The 21,231-nt window shown below is 38.3% G+C and overlaps 1 protein-coding gene across 2 annotated transcripts in view; it reads right to left on the reverse strand.

Moving 5' to 3' along the window:
• Positions 1-21,231, reverse strand: part of LOC104043995 (bifunctional heparan sulfate N-deacetylase/N-sulfotransferase 3) — a 75,740-nt gene that overhangs the window by 15,717 nt on the left and 38,792 nt on the right. The window contains exons 5-9 of one of the 2 annotated variants that reach the window (XM_064450559.1): positions 20,720-20,905; positions 17,898-18,026; positions 4,723-4,905; positions 1,453-1,549; positions 475-598 (exon numbers count right to left, since the gene is read on the reverse strand). In XM_064450559.1, coding sequence (XP_064306629.1) covers positions 475-598; positions 1,453-1,549; positions 4,723-4,905; positions 17,898-18,026; positions 20,720-20,905 — 719 coding nt within the window. The remainder of the gene's footprint in view (positions 1-474; positions 599-1,452; positions 1,550-4,722; positions 4,906-17,897; positions 18,027-20,719; positions 20,906-21,231) is intronic. The other variant, XM_064450560.1, reaches the window with a different exon arrangement.

A 21,231-nucleotide genomic window follows, 5' to 3' on the forward strand; every position in this document is an offset into this window, starting at 1 on the left:
TTACCTGATCTTTGAAAAACATGTTGAGAGACTTTCCCGGTCCCCCTTTTACCTGATTGCTATTTCTAAATCCTGTTTAAAGGGGAAAAAAAAGCGCCTCTCCTTGGTATCACCTTTTTTTCTCTTAAGAAATAAGATTTCCAACAGGAACATAATTTTTGCCTCCATATATCCAACTAAATACCATTACTGTCCCAACTTCAAAGGCATGTGTAATGAGAAATACATATGTTGTTACTGTTTTGCATATATTAATATATGGATATTTACAAGAAAGCCTCAGAAAAGTTAGTGCATTTATGATATTCTGTAGTAAGATTATTATTGACATGTATTTATCATTTTAGAAGGACACTGAAGGTTATTTTTGTATCTCACTCTATATAGAAACTGTTACCATTACCAACAGTAATGTCATTTTTGTATTGTTCACAATATATAAACTTTTATATTTATACTAATAACCCATCTTACCAATCAATCCCCCTGTGGTAGTTATTTCTATTAAAGAACTGTACCTCCTCAAAGGTTTTTGGGCTGGGGGAGTTACTAATGATGGAAGGATGCATGATCAGGAACAAATACAAGGCTGTGGTACCTGCAAATAGGATAAAAGTCCAAGATTAAAAAAGGTACACACGCATTTTTTGGGGGAGTCACACCCGCAGGTGGACTAAACCAGCTTTATTCTATTTCATTTCAGTGAGGGGATGCTGATTTATATCACCTAAAAAATCTGTGCTTTCTGTGCTTTTAAACTGAAGACATTTAAAGAGCTGTAAATAGTTAGCACAGAAATTGGAGTGCCAATGCTGAAATCTGTTTTTCGCACTTTTAATAACTGTTTTAAAAATAATTATTGGTTTTTATGAGACTGCCACAAAGATAATTTAAAAATCTTGCACTCAGTAGCTACTGGAGATTGGTGAAGATGAAAGAAAGCACATAGGCAATTTTCTGATTACAGAGAAGAAAATTAACCATTAAGTTAATTTATAAACTACTGCAACCTTGCAATTCAAACTGTCCATTAGGAACCTCTTCGGCTTGAAATAAAGGCCATGAAATAACAAGTTTCTGTAAACAAGATGCTTGCAGGACAGACAAGAATTTGCATTTAAGAATCTACACCATTTGAAAAATGGCTGTCCTTTCCTCCTCCTGCTTTGACAAGATCTTGTCTATCTTGTTGATCTCTTTATCAAAGTGTTACTCATTTTGACATAAAGCCAAAAACATCCAACACACACCTGAACCCTGCATTTTCAATATGTGTACTGTCTGTTGTTGTAACTTACATTATTAAACTATATTTGGATGATATCTGAAGATCAAAAAATGCTATTAGATGATCAAGATCTCCAGACAGCAGTCTGCGTAAAAAGTGATTAATCGGTATAATTATTTGAACTTACACATGGCCTATCTTGTTGAAATACAATAAAATCTCACCAGTTTTCTGGGGTCCTACAACCAAGAATTTTGGTAATCGATCACAGGTTTTTTCTTTAGACCAGATATCTCTGTGCCGTTTGTCATCACAAGGATTCTAGAACAGAGAAGAACAACTAAGAATTTCATTGGTAATCACAGCTGATAAGGTTCTCAAATAATGTGTATATAAATTACCAATTTTTCACCAATGTACAAATATTCTTACCAGAAAATATTATTTTCTCTTATGACAGAAAGCCACGTTGTGTATTAAAGAACTATTTCAGCGAGTCAGAAAGGTATCTGCAATGTATCCAGGCCAGAAACTGGTTTGGGTTTTTTGGGTTTTTTTGATAAATATGTTGAAGAAACTTGTTTTTTGTTCTTACTCGTTCCTACATATGTATAGTTGCCCCACGTACCCAACAGGCCCTGGCACAAGATAATTTCTCCTATGAAACATCAGTATGTTCAGCAGACTTATGCCAAAGACAAATTTGATCCCACATACTTAAGATGTGGGAATCATTCAAAATCAATTGATATTTACGTACCAATTAGGAAAACTTAAAATTGCTAATGACTCACCTAATTAATGACTTTTTGTTTTACATTACTGTAACAGCTACCACCCTGTACATACTGTAGTTTTTAAAATAAAATAGTAAATTAATTATAATTTAAGGATTTCTATTCACAAATACATATTCTAATCCTCCAGTTCAAATCAGTATATAATATTGAATCCTGTTTTTTCATGTGCTGCTTTACAACTGAAACAGTTTAAATTTGTTTTAGAAATGCTACTTGCAGTTTTGACACTGTTGTTTGGCAGTACTGCACTGAGATGAAGGGAATTACCAACTTTCTAGGCTTAAAAAATATAGCTGTGTTCAGATTCACATGCATTATAGGCAAAAGATACCATATTCAGTATATGTTAGTCACCATTACAAATTTATTTTCTAAGTAATTCTAGTTTTTCAAGTCATTTGGCTACAGGCTAATTTCAATTTTTTAAATTCATTCTCCCTGAACATTATGCAAAATTCTTGACACTTACCCTCTAGTTCAATGTTTTATTCAATAACGGCATGAATTTCAAGACACATATTTAAGTCCAAATTTGCAATCTCATACTCAGATTCTAAGTTGGCAATTCAAAATCCAATTCTAGAAAACATTTGAGTAAGCAAGCTTAAATACATTTTTACGTTTGATTTAGTACAGCTTGCTCCTTAGAATATTTCCAGCAAAACACCTCAAAAGGATGACATTTGGGATACATATAATCACTGTAGGGACCTCCGTATGTATGTATGAGTACCTACAGCATTCAGACATTCCGCTGAATTGGTTGAACCGTCACTGAGCGTGTGCAAAAAGAACATGACAGCGTTCACCCTTGGCGCAGCAGTTTCTCTTTAGGGACTGTGCTCTTAGCGCTGCTTGATGGGCTGAAGATGTGTCAACTCTAAGGTCACTGCAGGCTTCAGTCTTAGCAGGTCTTCACATTCCTCATATTTTCAATTTGCCCGCTTACGGCAGCGGGATAATCAAGCAGCAGAGTTGATAACATCAGTGCATTAAGTGCTGGTAAACTTCTTGCTTGGGCAGTTCTCAGTCTTTCGTGAATAACTTTCTAATCTATTTCGACTTGGCTAGTCAGATTTACCATTATGGTAGCTATGGTCTTACTGCTCTTTCCTCTTTTTGGATGCCCTCTTCTCCTCACACACTTGGAGAAAAGCTCATTTCTTTAACGGCCAATTGCTAGAATATGCATATACATCTCTCTGCCAAATGCTTCATTCCTGTTAGTTCCAAAAGGAGAAGACAAATATGCCTTTCCTGCACCTCCCACATTTCTAAAAGCAAGTAAAGTCACAAATAAAATGAACTAATGACAGTAAATGGAGCCTTTAACGCCATTTCCCACAGCATTCTCCTGAAGAACCTGGCTGCTTATGGCTTGGATGGGCATACTCCTTGTGGGGTATTGAGTATGGAGTATGTCCAACTCAGGACATTCTATGATACTCTTCGCTGGGTGAAAAACTGGCTGGAAGGCCAGGCCCAGAGAGTTGTGGTGAATGGAGTTGAATCCAGCTAGCGGCCCATCACAAGTGGTGTTTCCCAGGGCTCGGTTTTGGGGCCAATCTTGTTTAATATCCTTATCAATACTCTGCACGAGGGGACTGAGTGCACCCTCAGTAAATTTGCAGATGACACCAAGTTAAGTGGAAGTGTCAATCTGCTTGAGGGTAGGAAGGCTCTGCAGAGGGATCTGGACAGGCTCGATTGTTGGGCTGAGGCTAACTGTATGAGACTCAGCAAGGCTTAGTGTTGGATTGGGCACTTGGGTCACAACAGTCCCAGGCAATGCTACAGGCTTGGAGAAGAGTGGCTGGAAAGCTGCCTGGTGGAGAAGGACCTGGGGGTGGTGGTCAAAGGCCGCCTGAACATGAGCCAGCAGTGTGCCCAGGTGGCCAAGAAGGCCAACAGCACCCTGGCTGGTATCAGGAAGAGTGTGGCCAGCAGCAGCAGGGCAGGGATGGTGCCCCTGTGCTTGGCCCTGGTGAGGCCGCACCTTGAATCCTGTGTTCAGTGTTGGGCCTCTCAGTACAAAAGGGACATCGAGTTGCTGCAGCATGTCCAGAGAAGGGCAACGGAGCTGGTGAGGGGTCTAGAGCACAGGTCTTGTGAGGAGCGGCTGAGGGAGCTGGGGGTGTTTAGCCTGGAGAAAAGGAGGCTCAGGGCAGAGCTTATCACTCTCTGCAACTACCTGAAAGGAGGCTGTAGTGAGGTGGGGGTTGGTCTCTTCTCCCAAGTAACAAGCAATAGGACAAGAGGAAATGGCCTCAAGTTGTGCCAGGGGAGGTTTAGACTGGATATTAGGAAACATTTCTTCACTGAAAGGGTTGTCAAGCACTGGCACAGGCTGCCCAGGGAGGTGGCTGAGTCACCATCCCTGGGGGTATTTAAAAGATGTGCAGATGTGGTGCATAGGAACATGGTTTAGTGGTGGACTGGGAGTCGTAGGTTAGTGGTTGGGCTTGGTGATCTTAGAGGTCTTTTCCAACCTAAACGATTCTAGGATTCTATCAGATTTAAGCAACAGGGAAAGCAATCACGTACACTGAAGCTTCAGTAAGCTGTTTTATGGAACCAACTTGTAAATCTAAAAATATTACTGCTTTTCTCTACAAGAAACTGAAACAAAGAACGTCACAAAAACCACCATCAAGACGATTTTTGTCTGATCTCTTCATCAGCAAGCCTGCCTACCTGCCAGAGAGGGTCCTTTTGCTCAGGGAATAGTTCAAAATACTTGTGAGCCAGCTGAACCGGAGGAAGAGTTTGCAGTTTCAGGTTTGTCCAGGTATGAACAAAGTTGGCCAGATTCACAAAGGTGTATAACCCCAGGCGGTCGTTTCCATAATTAGACAAATGTGTCATGAAGATGCTAATCTTTAGAAAACAAAAGAAAGCAGACATTGACTCTTTTTATCACTAGATGGCAGTGTAACCACAGATAATATAAATTTAATTTGCATTTTGCTCTTATTTAGAGCTGCAGGACTTTGATCACATTAGCATAGATCTTACTATCCTTGCTTTTCGTTGAATTACATCCTCCTTCTCAAGTCAACTCAATGCAATCAATGAAGAAAATTGGGGAACAGGTACTATGAGCTCTGTGTGAACTAGGATATGCAGTCCTACCCGGGGGTTGTACAATATTGATGTAATCTCTATGTAAATTTACTTAATGGACAACACAGCAAAAACAACACCCACAGTTTTAGTTCAAGTGGAATACAAATGCAATATTAAAAGTGTGAATTCTGTTTTCGTGGAAGAGTGAAGAAGTCAAAGACCAAGAGGGTAGCTGACCTCTATTACTGTGATTCAAATCTTGTTGCTCCAACTGTAAGTTTTATATAAGTACCTCACCTCTTCCACAAAGCTATTCTGCAAGCACTGGGCAGACACTTGACTCACACTCAGAAGCCAACACAAAAAATCTGAAACCTGATTGAGTACTTCCTAATAATTGTGGATAAAATGCTCCCAAATGAAAAAAAAAAAAAAAACAAACCAAAAACCAAACAAAAAAACACCAGTAAGGCTTCTTATATTTTCCTTTTCCAACACGTTACTGTGAAATTGCTACTGAGATAAATCCTGCCCGCTACATCCCTTGGTCCAAATGAATGCACATAAACCACGCTGATGAGTGGAGCAGGAATACAGACTGCAAGGACGGTCTCTCAGGGACCTGAAGGCTGAAGACTGAAACCTCTGCTTTGCAAAATGATCATTTTCAAAGTAAATTTTCACTGATGAAACACTAAAATCTGCAAACCCTTGCCTCTCTAGCAGTGATTTTTTTTCAAAAGTTTTTTTTTTTTTTTAATAGGAGAACACTCTCAAGATAAATTCTCCAGACTAATTTCCATTAAAAAAATTAGAAACATGACTCTTTTTATAAATAAACCTGCTAATGCCATGAATGGGCAATTTCTATTTAAAAGTAAAACTTGATGGAAGCCACTTTAGAAAGGCTTACCATGGCCATAATTCTGAAATTAGTTCAGGAACTGAAGTTAATCTTTCGTAAAGGAATTCCAGCCTTCAGTTTAAAAAAGGAAAAGGAAAAGAATGAGAAACTGGAATCCACACATGTATTCTCCTGTTTCAGAGTATTTAAAACACTGGCTTCCTTTGATATAAAACATTCAAAGCTATTGAACTTCTATTTTTGAGCACCTAACTGTAACACTACAGAGTAGTTGCAGTGAATAGATACAGAAAATGTGTTTTATTAAGCGTCATTTAGTGACACCTCTTGGCTTATAAAGTAAGCTGAGGGCTTCAGTTTGTCCAACTCAAGTAAAATTGGAAGATATACACTGCTGAATCATTAGGATACAATCTTTCCTTTGAGACAACTGAGATTGGGAAAAAAATGCAACCTCCCCTTTAGGCAAGCAATAATGAGCATTTTGCCAAATGTACAACCTTTCAAAGTTTCCTTTTTTATTTCAGTCTCAAAGCAGGAACAGACCAGCCAGAGGACTACATTGTTCTCAACAAAGATACAATCCAAGGGTTTCCATAAAAAAGGTTAACTTGTTTTCTTGGCAGCCTCTTTCTTTCCTACACATGGGTTGACCTCTGACATTTATGTCAGTTCACCTCTTGACAACTCCTTACCTGCCAACAACTATAGTGCTGCCCAGGAAGAAAAAGCAAGAGAACTTGAAAAGATTGCTAGTTCAGGGAAAATATGTATTATTCTTTCCCTGAAGGGAATATCACTCTAATTTTAAGAATGTCAGAGTGGAGGCTGAAAAATTGATCGGACGTATCATCATAAATAAATTCCAGCATATGAAACCATGTCAATGAAGCGGAAAAATATATCAGAGACCTTAGTTCCCATTTTACAGTTATTTCTTCATGTCAAGTGCTTTATGGTTAATTATTTACAACAAAAAGACAATCAGATGCTGGCTTGTAAAGAAGTCCATTCTTAGTGTAACCAAATACACGATCTCATATATAACTTTACATTGTAGAAAAGGTCTCCTTTACTTCTGTAAGGCATAAAAAATATTACAGATCAGCTGATACTATCTTCCAGGAAAATCTGAACAGAAGTTTTTCCCCTCCTGTCATACCATACAAATAAATTCCAGGTAAAATCACCACAGCTACATATGTAAAATTAGCAAACTACAATCCTGAGCTTCATAGAACAACGAAATATTGCTGATCCAGGGCCTAATTCACCCGATCTGACCTAAGAACTACTTACTCTTGCTTTCAGCTGCAAGAGGTCTTTACAGGCCAAGCTAGCAGCCTGTGTAACTATCAGGAGCATGATGCTGCAATGGCTGCCCTTACATTTCTTGGAGAATGATCTTGGACCACTTTGCACATGAGGGGTCCCTATGAGAGATGGCTCACAGTAGATGATGCTAACCTGCCAGCTACTCTCTCCTACTCTAGGGGCATTCCTGTGAGTTTGTTGACAACAGCTACACAGCCACGGCACTGAGAGACATGTATAAGCCGATCCTCTGGTTTCCCTGGCTACAAGGAGAAAATGATATCCAAGTACCAGTTTGAGGGATTTCACCTTGGTGCTGGCCCAGCTGCAAGGGCTAGTGTGTTGCTACCCACTTCCCTGCTTTCCTACCAAGCTGTGCAGAAGGATGGAAATTCGTATCATTACCCTTCCATTTGCAGGTGTGCAGTTTCACACCAAGACAAAACATAATTATTACTTTTTGCATTCCACATTGAGCTATGATGCTTTGCTTTTCTCTACCATACCACGTTCTGTTTCATTCAAACAAGTTCGAACTAATGAGAATGATTACTCTTTCTGTGTCAACTAACAGTTAGCACGCTATGCTATTAAAGATTTATTATCTTAAAACCACAGATCAGGAGATATAAAAGGAATCCTTTGTGGGCAGCTCAGAAGACCGGATCTAGTAAATAACACTATTTGTTCAGTAAACTTGCGCCTCTGGGAAATGCTGTAAAATATAAATAGAGCTTCATATATTTCTTCATTCCTTCTTCAAAAGGGAAGCAGCTGTGAATGGATTCATATTTACTCTAACAAGCATTTTAGCCTCCCTTTCAGTTAAAAAGAGCTTATGTGATTTTATTATTGCCAGCTCTCTTCTAAAATAATTTCTTTCAGGGCATCTCAGCATTTTCTTTATCTCAGTGCAAGAAGGATCACCCATTTTAGCTGTTCCTCATAAACAAACTATCATCTTGGTTGCACTTCAATGCACACTCTCCACAGGATTTAACATCTTTCATGAGGGGACTGAAATGGAATGCAGACAATTTTTAAAATGATGGTTTGGGACCAAATGTGGCCTCTGGGCAGCAGCTCCTTTCTTGCTCCCAACCCATCTTTGGATCAGAGTAGCAAAGGTGCTTTACTCTGCCTTCTCACAGAACCTTACAGGCAGCCGTATGACCTGCTCCTTCCAGCTTCTCCTCAGCTTTTCCGCAATCCTTCTTCTCCAGAATGAAAGGGTGGAGGGCTATTTCTGTTTTGCACTCCTTCCCAATCCCTGATTTTATTTGGAATTCTGACTAGTACTGCAGAAATGTAGGGAAACGAGGACAAGCACTCAGGAGAAACAGCTATTATCTTTTTGAATGCTCATTCTGTGCTGCGTGTGTGTTTACTATGACATTTCCCAATTAGAAGCAATAGTTTCTAGGTCAACAAATTAGAGTTGAGACCAAGATTGAGTTGCTGCTATTAAATCATATGTATTGGGAAAAGATGAAGCAGCATAACCTAATGTATGTATCAAGAACAGAGAAAACAATAATAGATGCTTGACAAGCAATTGACACAAAGTGAAAATATGCAACAAGTTACCCAGCTTCTAGCAATGGATATTATTCCAATAGGCTGGATATTTTAAAAAACAGTGATCAGTGCAGTATTAGGACGCTGCACCTATTAAAATTATACAGTAAGGTCACTACTAACTAAGCTTCTACAGTCTTGATAACAGTCGTTTTCCTGACAGAAACAGCGCCTGCCTCCCAAAGGAATGACATTACCCTTTCATTCCCAAGTGTGAGGAGTCCCTCTTACAGCTGCTGGCTTATGCCATGTGTGTGTTCTGGGTTTCTATGTTTGGAAAGACAGGAATGAGAAGAACCATTCAAGGATAGCAGGAAAGACACACACACACACACACACACCCCCTTACCAAGCTCCCTGTGAAGGTCTGGAAGGGTGAATTATGAAGCTTCTCTACATTGGGGACAGAAATGATTTACGGTAAGACTAGCTGCTCTGATGGATAGCAGCAGAGTGGATACCTTTGTGCTGGGCAGCCTGCAAATATTCCCACTGCCTTCCATATATCCTGATAAGCAGAACCTACCTTGCTTCATATTCAAACTCCATTTTACACAAACATTTTGCAGATGAATAGGTTGCACTTACACCTTGCTATTATTCTTCTTGATACTCCTTTTCTGTTTATACCTCCTTAACGGTGTACCGCATCAGGAGGACTTTTCGATTTGGTTTCGGTTACAGCAATAATGCAGGAAAGAAAAGAAGTGGCAATGCCTACAGCAGAGTGAAACAAATTAAGCACAAAAGCCTCTAGAACAGTAAAAAGCCTGTAGAACAGTAGTCCACTAAGTCAGTGGTCTCCAGACTTTTTTGACTGCACACACCTCTCGGTAAAAATTTTTGAGCATGCACCCCCAATGTATGCATATTCATTTATAAATTATATACTTCTAATACTGAAGTTCCAGTATTTTCTTCCCACACCCAAATGGATCATCTTGCACACCCCCTGGGGTGCACATACCCCACTTTGGAGACCGCTGCACTAAGCTGTCAGGATCGGACTGTAACCCAAGAGCAGAGAGAAGACTCCCTTTTCAGAGGTTAGTTGTACCCTCTTTGGCAAGCATCAGGGAAGTGGAGGGAAGACTCAGACTTGCAGTGACATTGATGTTGTTAAGCAGATTTGTTATTATTTTGACATTTTAAATCTGCAACTAGAAGAGTTGGTATAAGAAAAAATCGGTAATAACTATTTCTTATGGACTGGGCACGTCTTTCAATTTTTTACCATATAATAAATCTATTGCAGGCAATCCAACTTGAATAAATTCATGAACCAGTAATCAAGGTACTTTTGTCATTGGCTCTGTGTCACCCTCCAATCTGTCCAACAACATTAAAAGGCAGCATTGAGGCCTCCCGACTCAATGAAGTTAAGCACACCACTTTAAAATGAAGTTAAATTATGATTGACAACCAATTAGGTGATCGCTGCTAGGCACTAGAAGCAGATGCATTACCAATTTAGTATACTGCTGATATTTTAGCTACTGAACAAATGTTTACAGGCCACGAGAGTATGTCTAACTCTCAGAACGCCTATATTCCAATTAATTTGGCATTGTGCACACTCTGTTTGCAGTTCTGATATTGTCTTCGTGTTACTCAGAAGAGTTTTGTTCAAGGTATTCGGAGACTCAGTAACAGCTGGTTTTGCTCCATTAGACTAACAAAGTGATAGAATAATGAATTAGATTGCAGTCTATGCTTGAATGTATATTTTTAATAGTTGAATGATATTCCTTTTAGACCTGTATGCTACCAGAAAAGCTGTGTTCAATTCCACCGCAGAGAGATTCCAGCCTGCAACTCCCTTTTTTGTTCTGAGACTGTCCTGCTGGTTTCACAGCTGCTGCGGATCTGTCCACTTGCAAAGACTGCAAGCCAACTAGTTGCATTTGATTTACATAGCACTGTCTCCACTAAAATTATAATGGAGCCAGGGAAGATTTAGAATATAAAAGAAAACCACATATTTCACGTAGTTCTGGGTTATTAATCTGACAGTCAGGAAACCTGAGTTTACTTTCAGCTGTTGCACAAACTTATTTTTGCCTTCCTCTGTAAATTGCTCCTTGTGACTCAATTTCCCAGTCGGCAGTACTGTCCAAGAGACTTCCTTCCCTAGGAGCTGTAAACTGTTTGTACAGGGCTTTCCATTTGAGAATTTTGAAGAAGGGCAAAGTTTGCTTATTGCCCACAATTTCAATGCATTTATTGTACACTGTTATAAGGAATCATCTCTAATTAGATAGCTAATCCCATCTGTTCCGCAGTCTTTCCATGCTGCCTGCTCATTTAGGGTTTTTTATATTTTGTCTATTCCATCCACAAAATGCCAGACTCTGGCTTTTAAGGGTGGGTTTTGAAGAACAGATAGGAAGACAAGGAATACTTGTGTCTGGCAGTCAACCAAGATGCTAGGCAAAACTGACTTCTCTCCACACCCCAGTTCATGGCAACTCGCCGAACTACCGTTGGAGTTCCCAAGAGTTCCTAAATGGGCATGAGAGGGGCAGGGAAGAGATGAAACTGTTGCCTTTCTCACTCACCCAGGAAGCAGGCCAAGCCTGCCCAATTGAACCAGCCCACCGGAGAGCCCAGGCTATGCTCCCAGTGGCGCTGCGGTGGGATGCCGACGATGAACCCCACATGTCAGCTCAGCGAGGCACCTGCGCGTCAGGGCGCTTCTCAACATGTTTGTCACCTTCCCTGCCTCTCGCACTCCATACGATTAAATATGAGGTTGTGCAAAGACGGATGGACAGAAAGGGAAGATTCGAGCCTGAATGCCTTTGGTTTTGTGTTTTTCTCTGTAGTCCCAAAGCCTGACTATTCATCTTGTTCAGGGTCACATTAAGATACAGTAGGTTCTGCTGATGCTTATATACATCCTCTCATTTTCAGTGCTAAAGGAGATAATTTCTCCCTTGCTGCACATCAATTAGCTTAATAACAGCTCTACTCACTGTAACTTGGGAGAGGTAAAAATTAGAGGAAAATAATACTTAGAACTGAATGCATACAAAGATTACAATTATTTTAAGATCAATCAGACCCAGGGCCTAAACCATTAACAGTCTTCCCTCTTGATCAGTACTGCTGTGAACCATATGGAGAACACACAGCTGGCTACACATTAGTTTCATTGTTGGGCTGTCAACCATTTGAAGGCTTTCACCAAATGCCTCTCCACAGGGCATTTTCCTTTTTCTTTAGATCTGTAGACACATAGTACTTTGTAAGGAAGTGCATGTAAGTGCATGAAAAGCAATCACTGTATGCTGCTCTTTGTTTTTCTTGGGGGCAGAAAAGGTATAGATTTTCATGAATCATTGTTTTCTCTTAAACATTCGTCTTGCAGGATAGCAAAGCTCCCGATCTGTATCTTCCATAGTTCCAAGGATGTTTTAGGACTGGGCTATGTGTGCCTTCTACAGAGTTACACTGAGACACCTTAACTTTTACTGATGCTACTGGAAAAGGAGAAGCAAACAATATTGTTTTAGGCCATGCCTCTCATCTAGATTACAGTCTTATATTAAGAACAAATTGGGTTTACTAGATTACTTGGATTTTAGAATCAAAATATATGTTCCACATCGTCATCTGAAAACTAAATCAAACAGATTAACAAATCGGAATAAACTTTAGGAATAAAATCTAAAGAACTGGTAGACAGCAGACGAGATACATTCCATGTCATATTATTGATCTGCTTCATTAATTTTATTTTTATCATTGAAACTTTGCACTTAGAAAAACAGTAAGCTTTTCCGTATTAAAAAAAAAATTAAACTAGTAGGTCTGTCCTGCATTTGGCCTTTTATCTAGGGCAGCATGCTATCTACAGAAGCAGATGGCATCAGAGATATGTATGAGGAAAGTACAGGATACTCTACAGCTGAGAGATGTGTGAAAAGCAATCCCCTGTGAAAGTCTTCCCTGCTTTCGAGGGTTACATAAAGCATGGAAGTTTATGTGGAATCCATGTCTTACCAACTACTACAGGCATGAATATCCAAACAGATTAAATTCTGTATTTCAAATCTTGATAAGTTGTTATGTCAAACACACTACCTTGGAGGAAGATCCTGATACAATTCCCATTATAATTCTCATCCTCATTTAATTGGCTATCTTCTGGTTTTCTGTTTCAAGACAGGGAATAGGAATTCATTGACTAGGTTCTCCATGCAATTGCATAGTTGTTTCTGTTTTTCATGTCTTTTCAAGTATAATCAATCTTGATCATTTTGGTTTCTCTTTACATTGGAGCCTTCCTCATTCCTTCATAATCCTCTTCAGTTAACTGCTACTGGTTCTGCACATAAGACTGAGTCTGCAGAATGTTCTGGATTCACTTGCACCATGGATTTCTACAACTTCATTATACAACTCTGTGTTATTTTCAATTCTATTCCTTCCACAGGGTGTCAATGCTTTAAAGAATAAGGAACATGGATATACCTATGTATTACCCCACTAATAGAAACGACAATGGGAAAGAAATGGGAAAAAATCCCTCTGACTTTGCTGTGCAAAATGTGCAGATCCACATGTTAAAATTTTTGATTCACGTACATTTCATGGAATTGAAATACACAAACTCACAGATAAGAACCTTCTTCTTCTGTTACTGGGATCTAGCATGCTGTTCGCAATAATGCCTTTTAAAATTGGCTTAACTGTAAGCAAGTTATTTCATAAAACAGTGAACTCATTTTCCTACTGTCTGTGTAACCCAGAGTAAGCTAACACACCATTTGCGTCAGCTTAGGTTGCTGGCCACAAGGCCTCAAGGAGAACAAGAGCTGTTCAACATGTTTGCCTCTTACTCCGTAGCCTCCATCACCTTGGTGGGACAGGTGAGTGAATTTCAAGTGTTCATCTGACAATAGCTGCTCCAATAGCTCATCTTTAATAGCTGCTCTCACGGGGGAGCATGCACATCATTAGAGAAAATGCTGCAATATGCAATGCTGTCCTTAGCAGAATTCTATTCCAGAAACAAATTTTTACTTTTCCTGGAAAGATGAAGGGTGTATAGCCTTTAAGCTTATGTATTATTGTAACATGTATAGTTATTCACCAAGACAGTCAGATTTGCTAAGTTTCTGTTAATGATTGAACAGTACTGTTATATATCAAACAAATAATTTTGCAATAGATCACCTTAGTTACTCAGTTAAGTTTGGTACTTAAATCCATTGCAACACATGTGCAAGCTAGAAGCAGCTCATTTGTAACTTAGGTCTTCGAGAAGTTTATTGTATCAGTGTTTTTGAACTGTTCTGGTCTCAGTTCTTACTTAGCTTATTTTGTTGTACGTTTAACATCAACTACCTACAGAAACAATGGCTATGGCACAGACAAGTAACTAGTACAGGGTTTTCCATAAAGAAGCAACACGTATGTATGTTCCTGGTTGCAGATGAGGAAAAGCACGCAGACAGAAAGAAATAGTCAAATAGTTTTTATAAAGGCATGTTCAGTTCAGCTATGCTTACTCTGGCTTGGCTCTTAGGTCTAATTATTTTCAAAGCAGTTCAGAAGTATTGATAGAGGTTTACTAGCAAACCTGAGAAGAAATGATACGGTTGATGGCAGTGTCTAGTCCTACCCTCATCATTATATACAGCTCAAAATCTAATTGCTCACTTCCTTCATCAATTACAAGACATAGGAGACTGGTACAATTTCACTGTAAGAGACATTTAACAGAAATTTGCTTTAGTAATCCAAGAACTTCACTGAATATTGCAGTCAGAGATAGATGAATCTGAAGTCACTGAAGACTCTAAGGGGTTTATCATGAAAAATACTTGCTAAAATGTTTTAAAGTCAGTACAGTGTTAGGAAAAACAATAACAATGCAAAATAGTAAAACAAAGACAGAGAGTTGTCTGACCAGATAAGATACTCATCACTAGAGTTCTACAATGCATGTTTTCCTTGTGGCTTTGTTACAGAATTCCCTGGCTAAATTAGCACAAGTCACACAACCTCCCTCTAAGTCAATTATTCAACCGATAATGTGAGGAAAATAATGCCAGTATACTAATAATACAGGGTTACTGAAGGCTGCTATTTTTTTTTCCTTTCTGTAAAACATTTTCTGCAAGATCCTGATATAGTACGATCTTGCCTAAGGGCCGCTGAAGTCAGCAAGCTCTTTAACAGAGACAGACATACAAAATATTATTGGAAAAGTAGATAGTGTGTTATATTACTACTTAAACTCTTTTTCAGCTTGGTGGCACTTCAGCATTCTAGATGCTGTATGAACACAACGGGCATAGCTGTGGAGATCACTTTACAGCCACCATCAGATAGCAATCGAACCAGCAGCGTGGGTTTATAAATGCATACCACATAAATACAGCTTGCCAGCCACAAGATTAGCTACCCCAGCAAACCAACTCTTAGTTCCCATATAAAATGTAACTAGCAGAGATCATTTGCAGAGCAGGATTTCCTGACGCTTTTCTTACCTGCAGGACTTCTGACTGTTCAACGCCCTGGGAACAGGGCAATAATGCTGGTTCTCATGTCAAAAGCTTACAGATGCACATATGGTCCTGTGGTTTTTAATGGTTTATTCTGCAGACTGTGGTTGATCTAGCATACTATAAGGAAGCAGAGCCTGTCTTGAGAATAGCTACTATTACACAGCCAAACTGCAAAGAAATTTTGGGCTTTATTCTTAGGGGCATTTGTTTCAGTGTAGGGTTCTCAAGATTCTAAAGCGTCAGCCAAATAACTTATACCTCAGAAACTACATTCACTAAAGATCAGTCACCCAAATTAAACCAGGAAATGTAATGAAGGCCTTTGTTAAGATTTACATTCAATTTATACCCACATTTTCCATTTTTTGAAACTAAATATTTATGTACTCATTGTTGAGAATATTATTTAGCTGGCACGGTAATGATTCCTATGTAATGTTTCTTCTTCGTAGTTTTACATTAGTGAAAAATAATGTTTAGAAAATGTCTCATAAAAGAATTTTTGCGTCATCTGAAAAGCTGGGTGTTTCATGTTAAGAAGTCCCAGCAATTTTAAAGAAAACAGAGGAAAGCTTATGAAATCCAAAATGCCACTTCATAATTAGACAAATTCCTAAAGCTATTTACTTTTCATTTTAATGCCTAATCTTTGCCCAACTCTGACTTGCAAATTACGGTATAAATACATCTAATACTTAAAAACCACAAAGATACAAACCCTAATCTTCAAATTGATTACATGCCAGGCTAATGTTTAGAAACTTTTAGAAACTGTTTATAAGCAGATATTTAAAACCAGATGCATCATCTTTTCAAAGGCACTCCTTAAGAGGATTGCAACAATTAGTCTTGGGCAAATATTGGCCTAATATTAATTTACAGTTGTATTTAGAAAATAGTGCATTTAACTTCTATTCTTTTGGTCTGCATTGTCTTGGGGATATCCTGTTTCTCAGAACTAGGTGATCATACAGTTTACATTGCAAGGCATAAATCAAAGATCTAATTGTAATATATAAAAAGGCATTGCTTTATTCACATTCAAGAATGTTAGGCAGGCATGATCAAACTTCTACAATTAATACCAATAATCATGATTGTTTCACTGCTTATCTTGTCTTCCCCTCCATTCTTTTAATTCCTTTAATTTGAAAGGCTTATGCCTTGAACAACTATACTACATTTTGCTGTTTCCCTACTGCTGTAAGATGGTAAAATAGTTTTTGGCTAAGTTGTGACTGTATTTCAATATGGAATACAGTTTGTCCTGACTCAAAATGTTGTTACTGTATGTCTTCCTCTAACACTCATTTGTTAAGCTAGAAACTCTTAGTTAAAATCCATATATTGCCAAAGCATTGCTATGGTGCCAAAACCCTCCATCCAAGGAATTTTCTAGGTCTCACCTCTTAACATGCTGTGTCTGAAATGATTATATATCACCAAAGTTAGGACTGGGACTACTGCCATCCTCTAGAAGGGAGACCACGTGTGTGCTGAGGAAGAGTTTTTATTTCCTAATTCTGCTATGTGAACATGAAAAAGGAGAACAAAACACAGTAACTGCTCTCAAAGAGCCAAACTATAGCCTGAAAGATTTTTGAGGTTTGAAAAATAGACCTGCATAGAAATTGCTGAAGTAGCTGACAGAAGCTTTATTCCTTTTGACTTCCATTAAATTATGGAACATTAAAAAAGGGCACAAAAATATTTAGGCTATCATTCCAAAGGATTTGAGTGGAAATATGTTTTGTTCCCTTTGGTGTTCTGGAACAATGAGTCCTAGAGATTACATTTGTATAAAATGGGTTACTTTTATTTCTATGTTTCATGTGGACTTAGGATGAAAAACTCACCTAAAAGCTTGCCTAAAAGGTCAGTTTTGATGCAACTGACCTAATCCCGTGCCATTTTGAAGTACTATACTGTTCTCTTCTGTCAGTATTCTGCAGTTTCATAGCCTCGTTTGTTGTTTATTCTTCCATTAAAGATAAACAAAAGGTTAAACAGATATATCAACTACGTGGTTCATTCACTTGACTCTTTTCTTTGAAGCTGTTATGAATCAGCAACTGAAAATTCTCAAAACAGATTTAAGCACAAGCACTCCTTGCTTGCAACTTTGTGAAACCAACGAGCGTTCCAAACACTTCTGGTTATGAATTTGGCAGAGCAGGGAGATGGACTTCACTTGAGGTACTCGCCTCATAGCAATACCGGTTCTGAACACCTGACTTCTTTTAAAAATTAAATCTCAAGGTTCTTATTTCATGCAAAAGTAAAGATGAACGAGAAAGGCTGCTACTACTGCACTACTAACAAACAGTTGTTGAAAAAAAGTAGAGATTATCTTTGTACGACTAACAGAACGTACATAATATTAGATCTTTAATTAACTAAAAAAGCAGAAATGCTCACTGTGGCTAATCACTACTATTTGGGAGACCCAGCTGATTGGCTTTGAAGCATTCAGTAAATTCTCCTTCAACTAAGTTTTAAAAAGCAATTCAAAATTACACTGTACTTACAGGATTGAGAACCACGGTGAAGAACAACTCTCCTCCTTGAATACTTTTGTCTAGTTCCTTCGGGCCTCCAGGATACTCTTTATAGAAAATTGTGTGGGTGAATAAGCCACAAGTTTGCCTAGGAAGCACCTGAATTTATTAAAAAAAAATAATCAAGAGAAATTCACAAAACAAAAATGCTTACACTTTTAATGAGATAATAAACGCCAGAGCAATACATAACTGACAATGTTCCTTTGTGATAACTGCTGGGTAGATTTGGCATCACAACTTTGCCGGAAGTCGATAATGATCTAGTTGAATAAATACACTGGCAGATGAACAAATAGTGTTTACTGAAAGAAGCATTTTTATTATCAGTGAAATCATAACATCCAAAAATTCATCACATTTTGTGTGAAACTGGAGATTGATCTCAATCAATAAGCAACAATTCAGCAACGTCCTCAAATTAATTTTGTCTAACACCTGATCCTAAAACTAAGTATTTGAAATCTGGCCATTGAAGATTTCTAAAATTTTAAAACAATTTGAAACATAATCTAAAATGTTATCAGTCTATATTACATTGTATTATTCAGTTCCACTTTTTATTTGAAAGATAGCTTTGGCCAAAACTAAACTGAAATTTGAAAGACAGGTTTTTCTGGCTTAGACTTTACCACCAGTAATAATTCTACACTGACACATGATGAATTTTGCCAATAATACTCATGTTATAAGAAAGATCGGCTTCTCCTTCAACTGTGCTAGTTTTATAAGACCAGTTGCAATAAAAAGAGGCATAAACAAAAGCATGTATTTTTAAAAACACGCAAAGAACAAGCCTTTGGAATATGAGAAACTAATAAAGGTAGTTAAGGCTTCCAGTAGAACTTAAAAATATTTTCTATCAACTTCAGAAAATAATTTGCTGGAGAGTATTTCCATTATGTCTATTTTTTATGGAAAATCAACAGCTGATTATTGGTGTTCACACATAATTCTTAAACTGTGATTGTCCTCAAACATTTTAGTCCAATTTAGAACATTTATTACGTGATAGCTTAAAGTTTTAAAGCATACAAATCCCTTACTTGACATAAACTGCGGTTCTGTAGATACACTTTTATTTCTTGTCATTTCATTTCTCAAGATCTTTTTTGTAATGTACAGGATACTGTGACCACAGATCATAAACCCCGAGTTGTCAGAAAATGTATGGAATTTGTCTGTTTGCTATAAATGTGCATATATTTTTTTAAAAACCTTTGGATTTTACTGATGAAATATGAGAACAATTCTTCACAGAGGCAGGGAATGAAGCTGTACTGGATGGGAAATGCTCTGGCAAACTTACACAATGATTTTATTACGGAATGTATTCATCACTATAAGCCTGCAGATGTAAAATATTAATGCATTTGCCCTGGAGAACTGAAAGCTTGAGACTCCCAGAACAGGTGGTTTTATACGACTGTTCTTGGAAATAGATTTTTGGCCCAAGTGTCCTCCTGTTAAATATCTTTATGTATCTTCAAATAACATGTTTTTACAAAAATTTATGATAGAGACTTTTGGAGATTCTGAGACTCAATCAGTCTTCCTCAGGTGCTTCATGTCCCCTGAGCATACCCACAAAACCATTATTTTACATGCAGCTATTGCTTTGAGGAGAACAAACTATCACTCAAATCTGTATGGTGTCAATTTTTCCTGGATATCTGGACATCATTTTGGTTTGCTTCATCCAAAAATAGATCAAAACTTTTAAATATTATTCTTTTGCTTAGAAAAATGGTATCCATGGTAACTCAAGGACAATACCAGAATTCTGTTATAAGCTAAGGGGCGGTCTTGCGCTAAGGCACTTGGACCCTCCAAAACTGCTTGCTGCAGCCAGAGGTATAACGCAGTACACACTCTAGGATCTTTCCCATTCACCGCTCTCCCACACGCTCCAAAAGAAAGTTATGAGAGAACACACCATCAACTATTTTGGAAAGTTGTTTTAAAACACTTCTCAGACAATAACGACGATATGTGAATCAGAAATAGCCTACGCCCCAGTGACCAGATGGTATTAGCATAACGCCTTCCATGTCAGTTTTGTATAACCCCCTTTGGCAAATACTGCTGTCAGTGAACAACGCTGTGAATTATGTAATACAGAAAAATTGTGTGATTTGACTCATGGCTGTCTCAGCAGAGCAGTTTTGTAGCCTGGAAGGGGGTGTGGGGGATGTGCGTGTGTCGTCTTCCCCTCCAACCTTCTGAGCGTTTGCCCTGCATCCAGACCGATCGCCGGGGCTCAAAGCCTAGCTGTGGGGTTAAGCCACTGCGCAAAGCGCAGTTCACATTTCTGTACGGCAGGAAGCAAAACGAGGGCAACTGTGCACTGTTCAAATGGAAGAAGAAATATTTATGCACCAAGATCCAGATTCTCAGAAGGCATAAACTGGCAAAACTCCTTTGCAGTTAATGGTACTATGCAAATTTAAAACCTGCTAAAAATCTAACCCATAATACTCTGTTAAAAGATGCAAAGTTGACTTTTTCCTTGAGGTCTCTGAACCATTATTAACAGTAGGACTAGAACAGTTAACAGCCTGTTAACTGTTAGCAGCAGGGTGCCTGGAGGCCACCTTCATCAGCAGTAACATCATCGGCAACAGACTGATTTTAATTAACAAGATACTGTCAAATATATCTTGCTACTTATGCACAGCAATATGTGCTTCTCACAACGTGAACTTTCAGGATACTGTGCTTTTCCACTTAAAAATAAATTGTTCATAAAATGGTAGAGTGGCTGTAACATGGACGTCATAAATCCAACTCACCATGATATTTTTGTGGATGAAGCCTCGTCTATACCTTGCAGGCTTCAGATGTGGGTATTCTTCTGTGCTGGTAACTCTGATATTCCAGACCTTTTTCCAGGCATCATAAAGTTGAACATGTACTGGATAGACTCCAGAATGGTGTGGAGCCACTGCATAGCCCAAATCAGTTGGAATACCATGTTCCTAAAACAAAACAGAAGAATGACTGCTTTCAAAAATTTAAGAAACTTGATGTTTTAGCAGTTCTCAAATCCTTTGTTTGTGAGAGATCAAGAACAGGTTTGAAATGCAAATAACAGTGATATCAAAATATCCTGATATGTAAGGGAGATGGAAGGCAGCATGGTGAAGATGAAACACAGGATTTTAATACAAAAGCCTTTTTAATAAATATTTTTATGAGTAGGTAGGAAAGGCTGATATAGATGTATTTTACATTGATTTCTTCAAACTACATTAAGCAGAAAGCTGCACTCTTTCAAAGTTCTTGCAAGAAATTTGCTCACAAA

Source organism: Phalacrocorax carbo, chromosome 4 (genome assembly GCF_963921805.1).
Source record: "Phalacrocorax carbo chromosome 4, bPhaCar2.1, whole genome shotgun sequence".
In the NCBI taxonomy this organism is placed as follows: domain Eukaryota; kingdom Metazoa; phylum Chordata; class Aves; order Suliformes; family Phalacrocoracidae; genus Phalacrocorax; species Phalacrocorax carbo.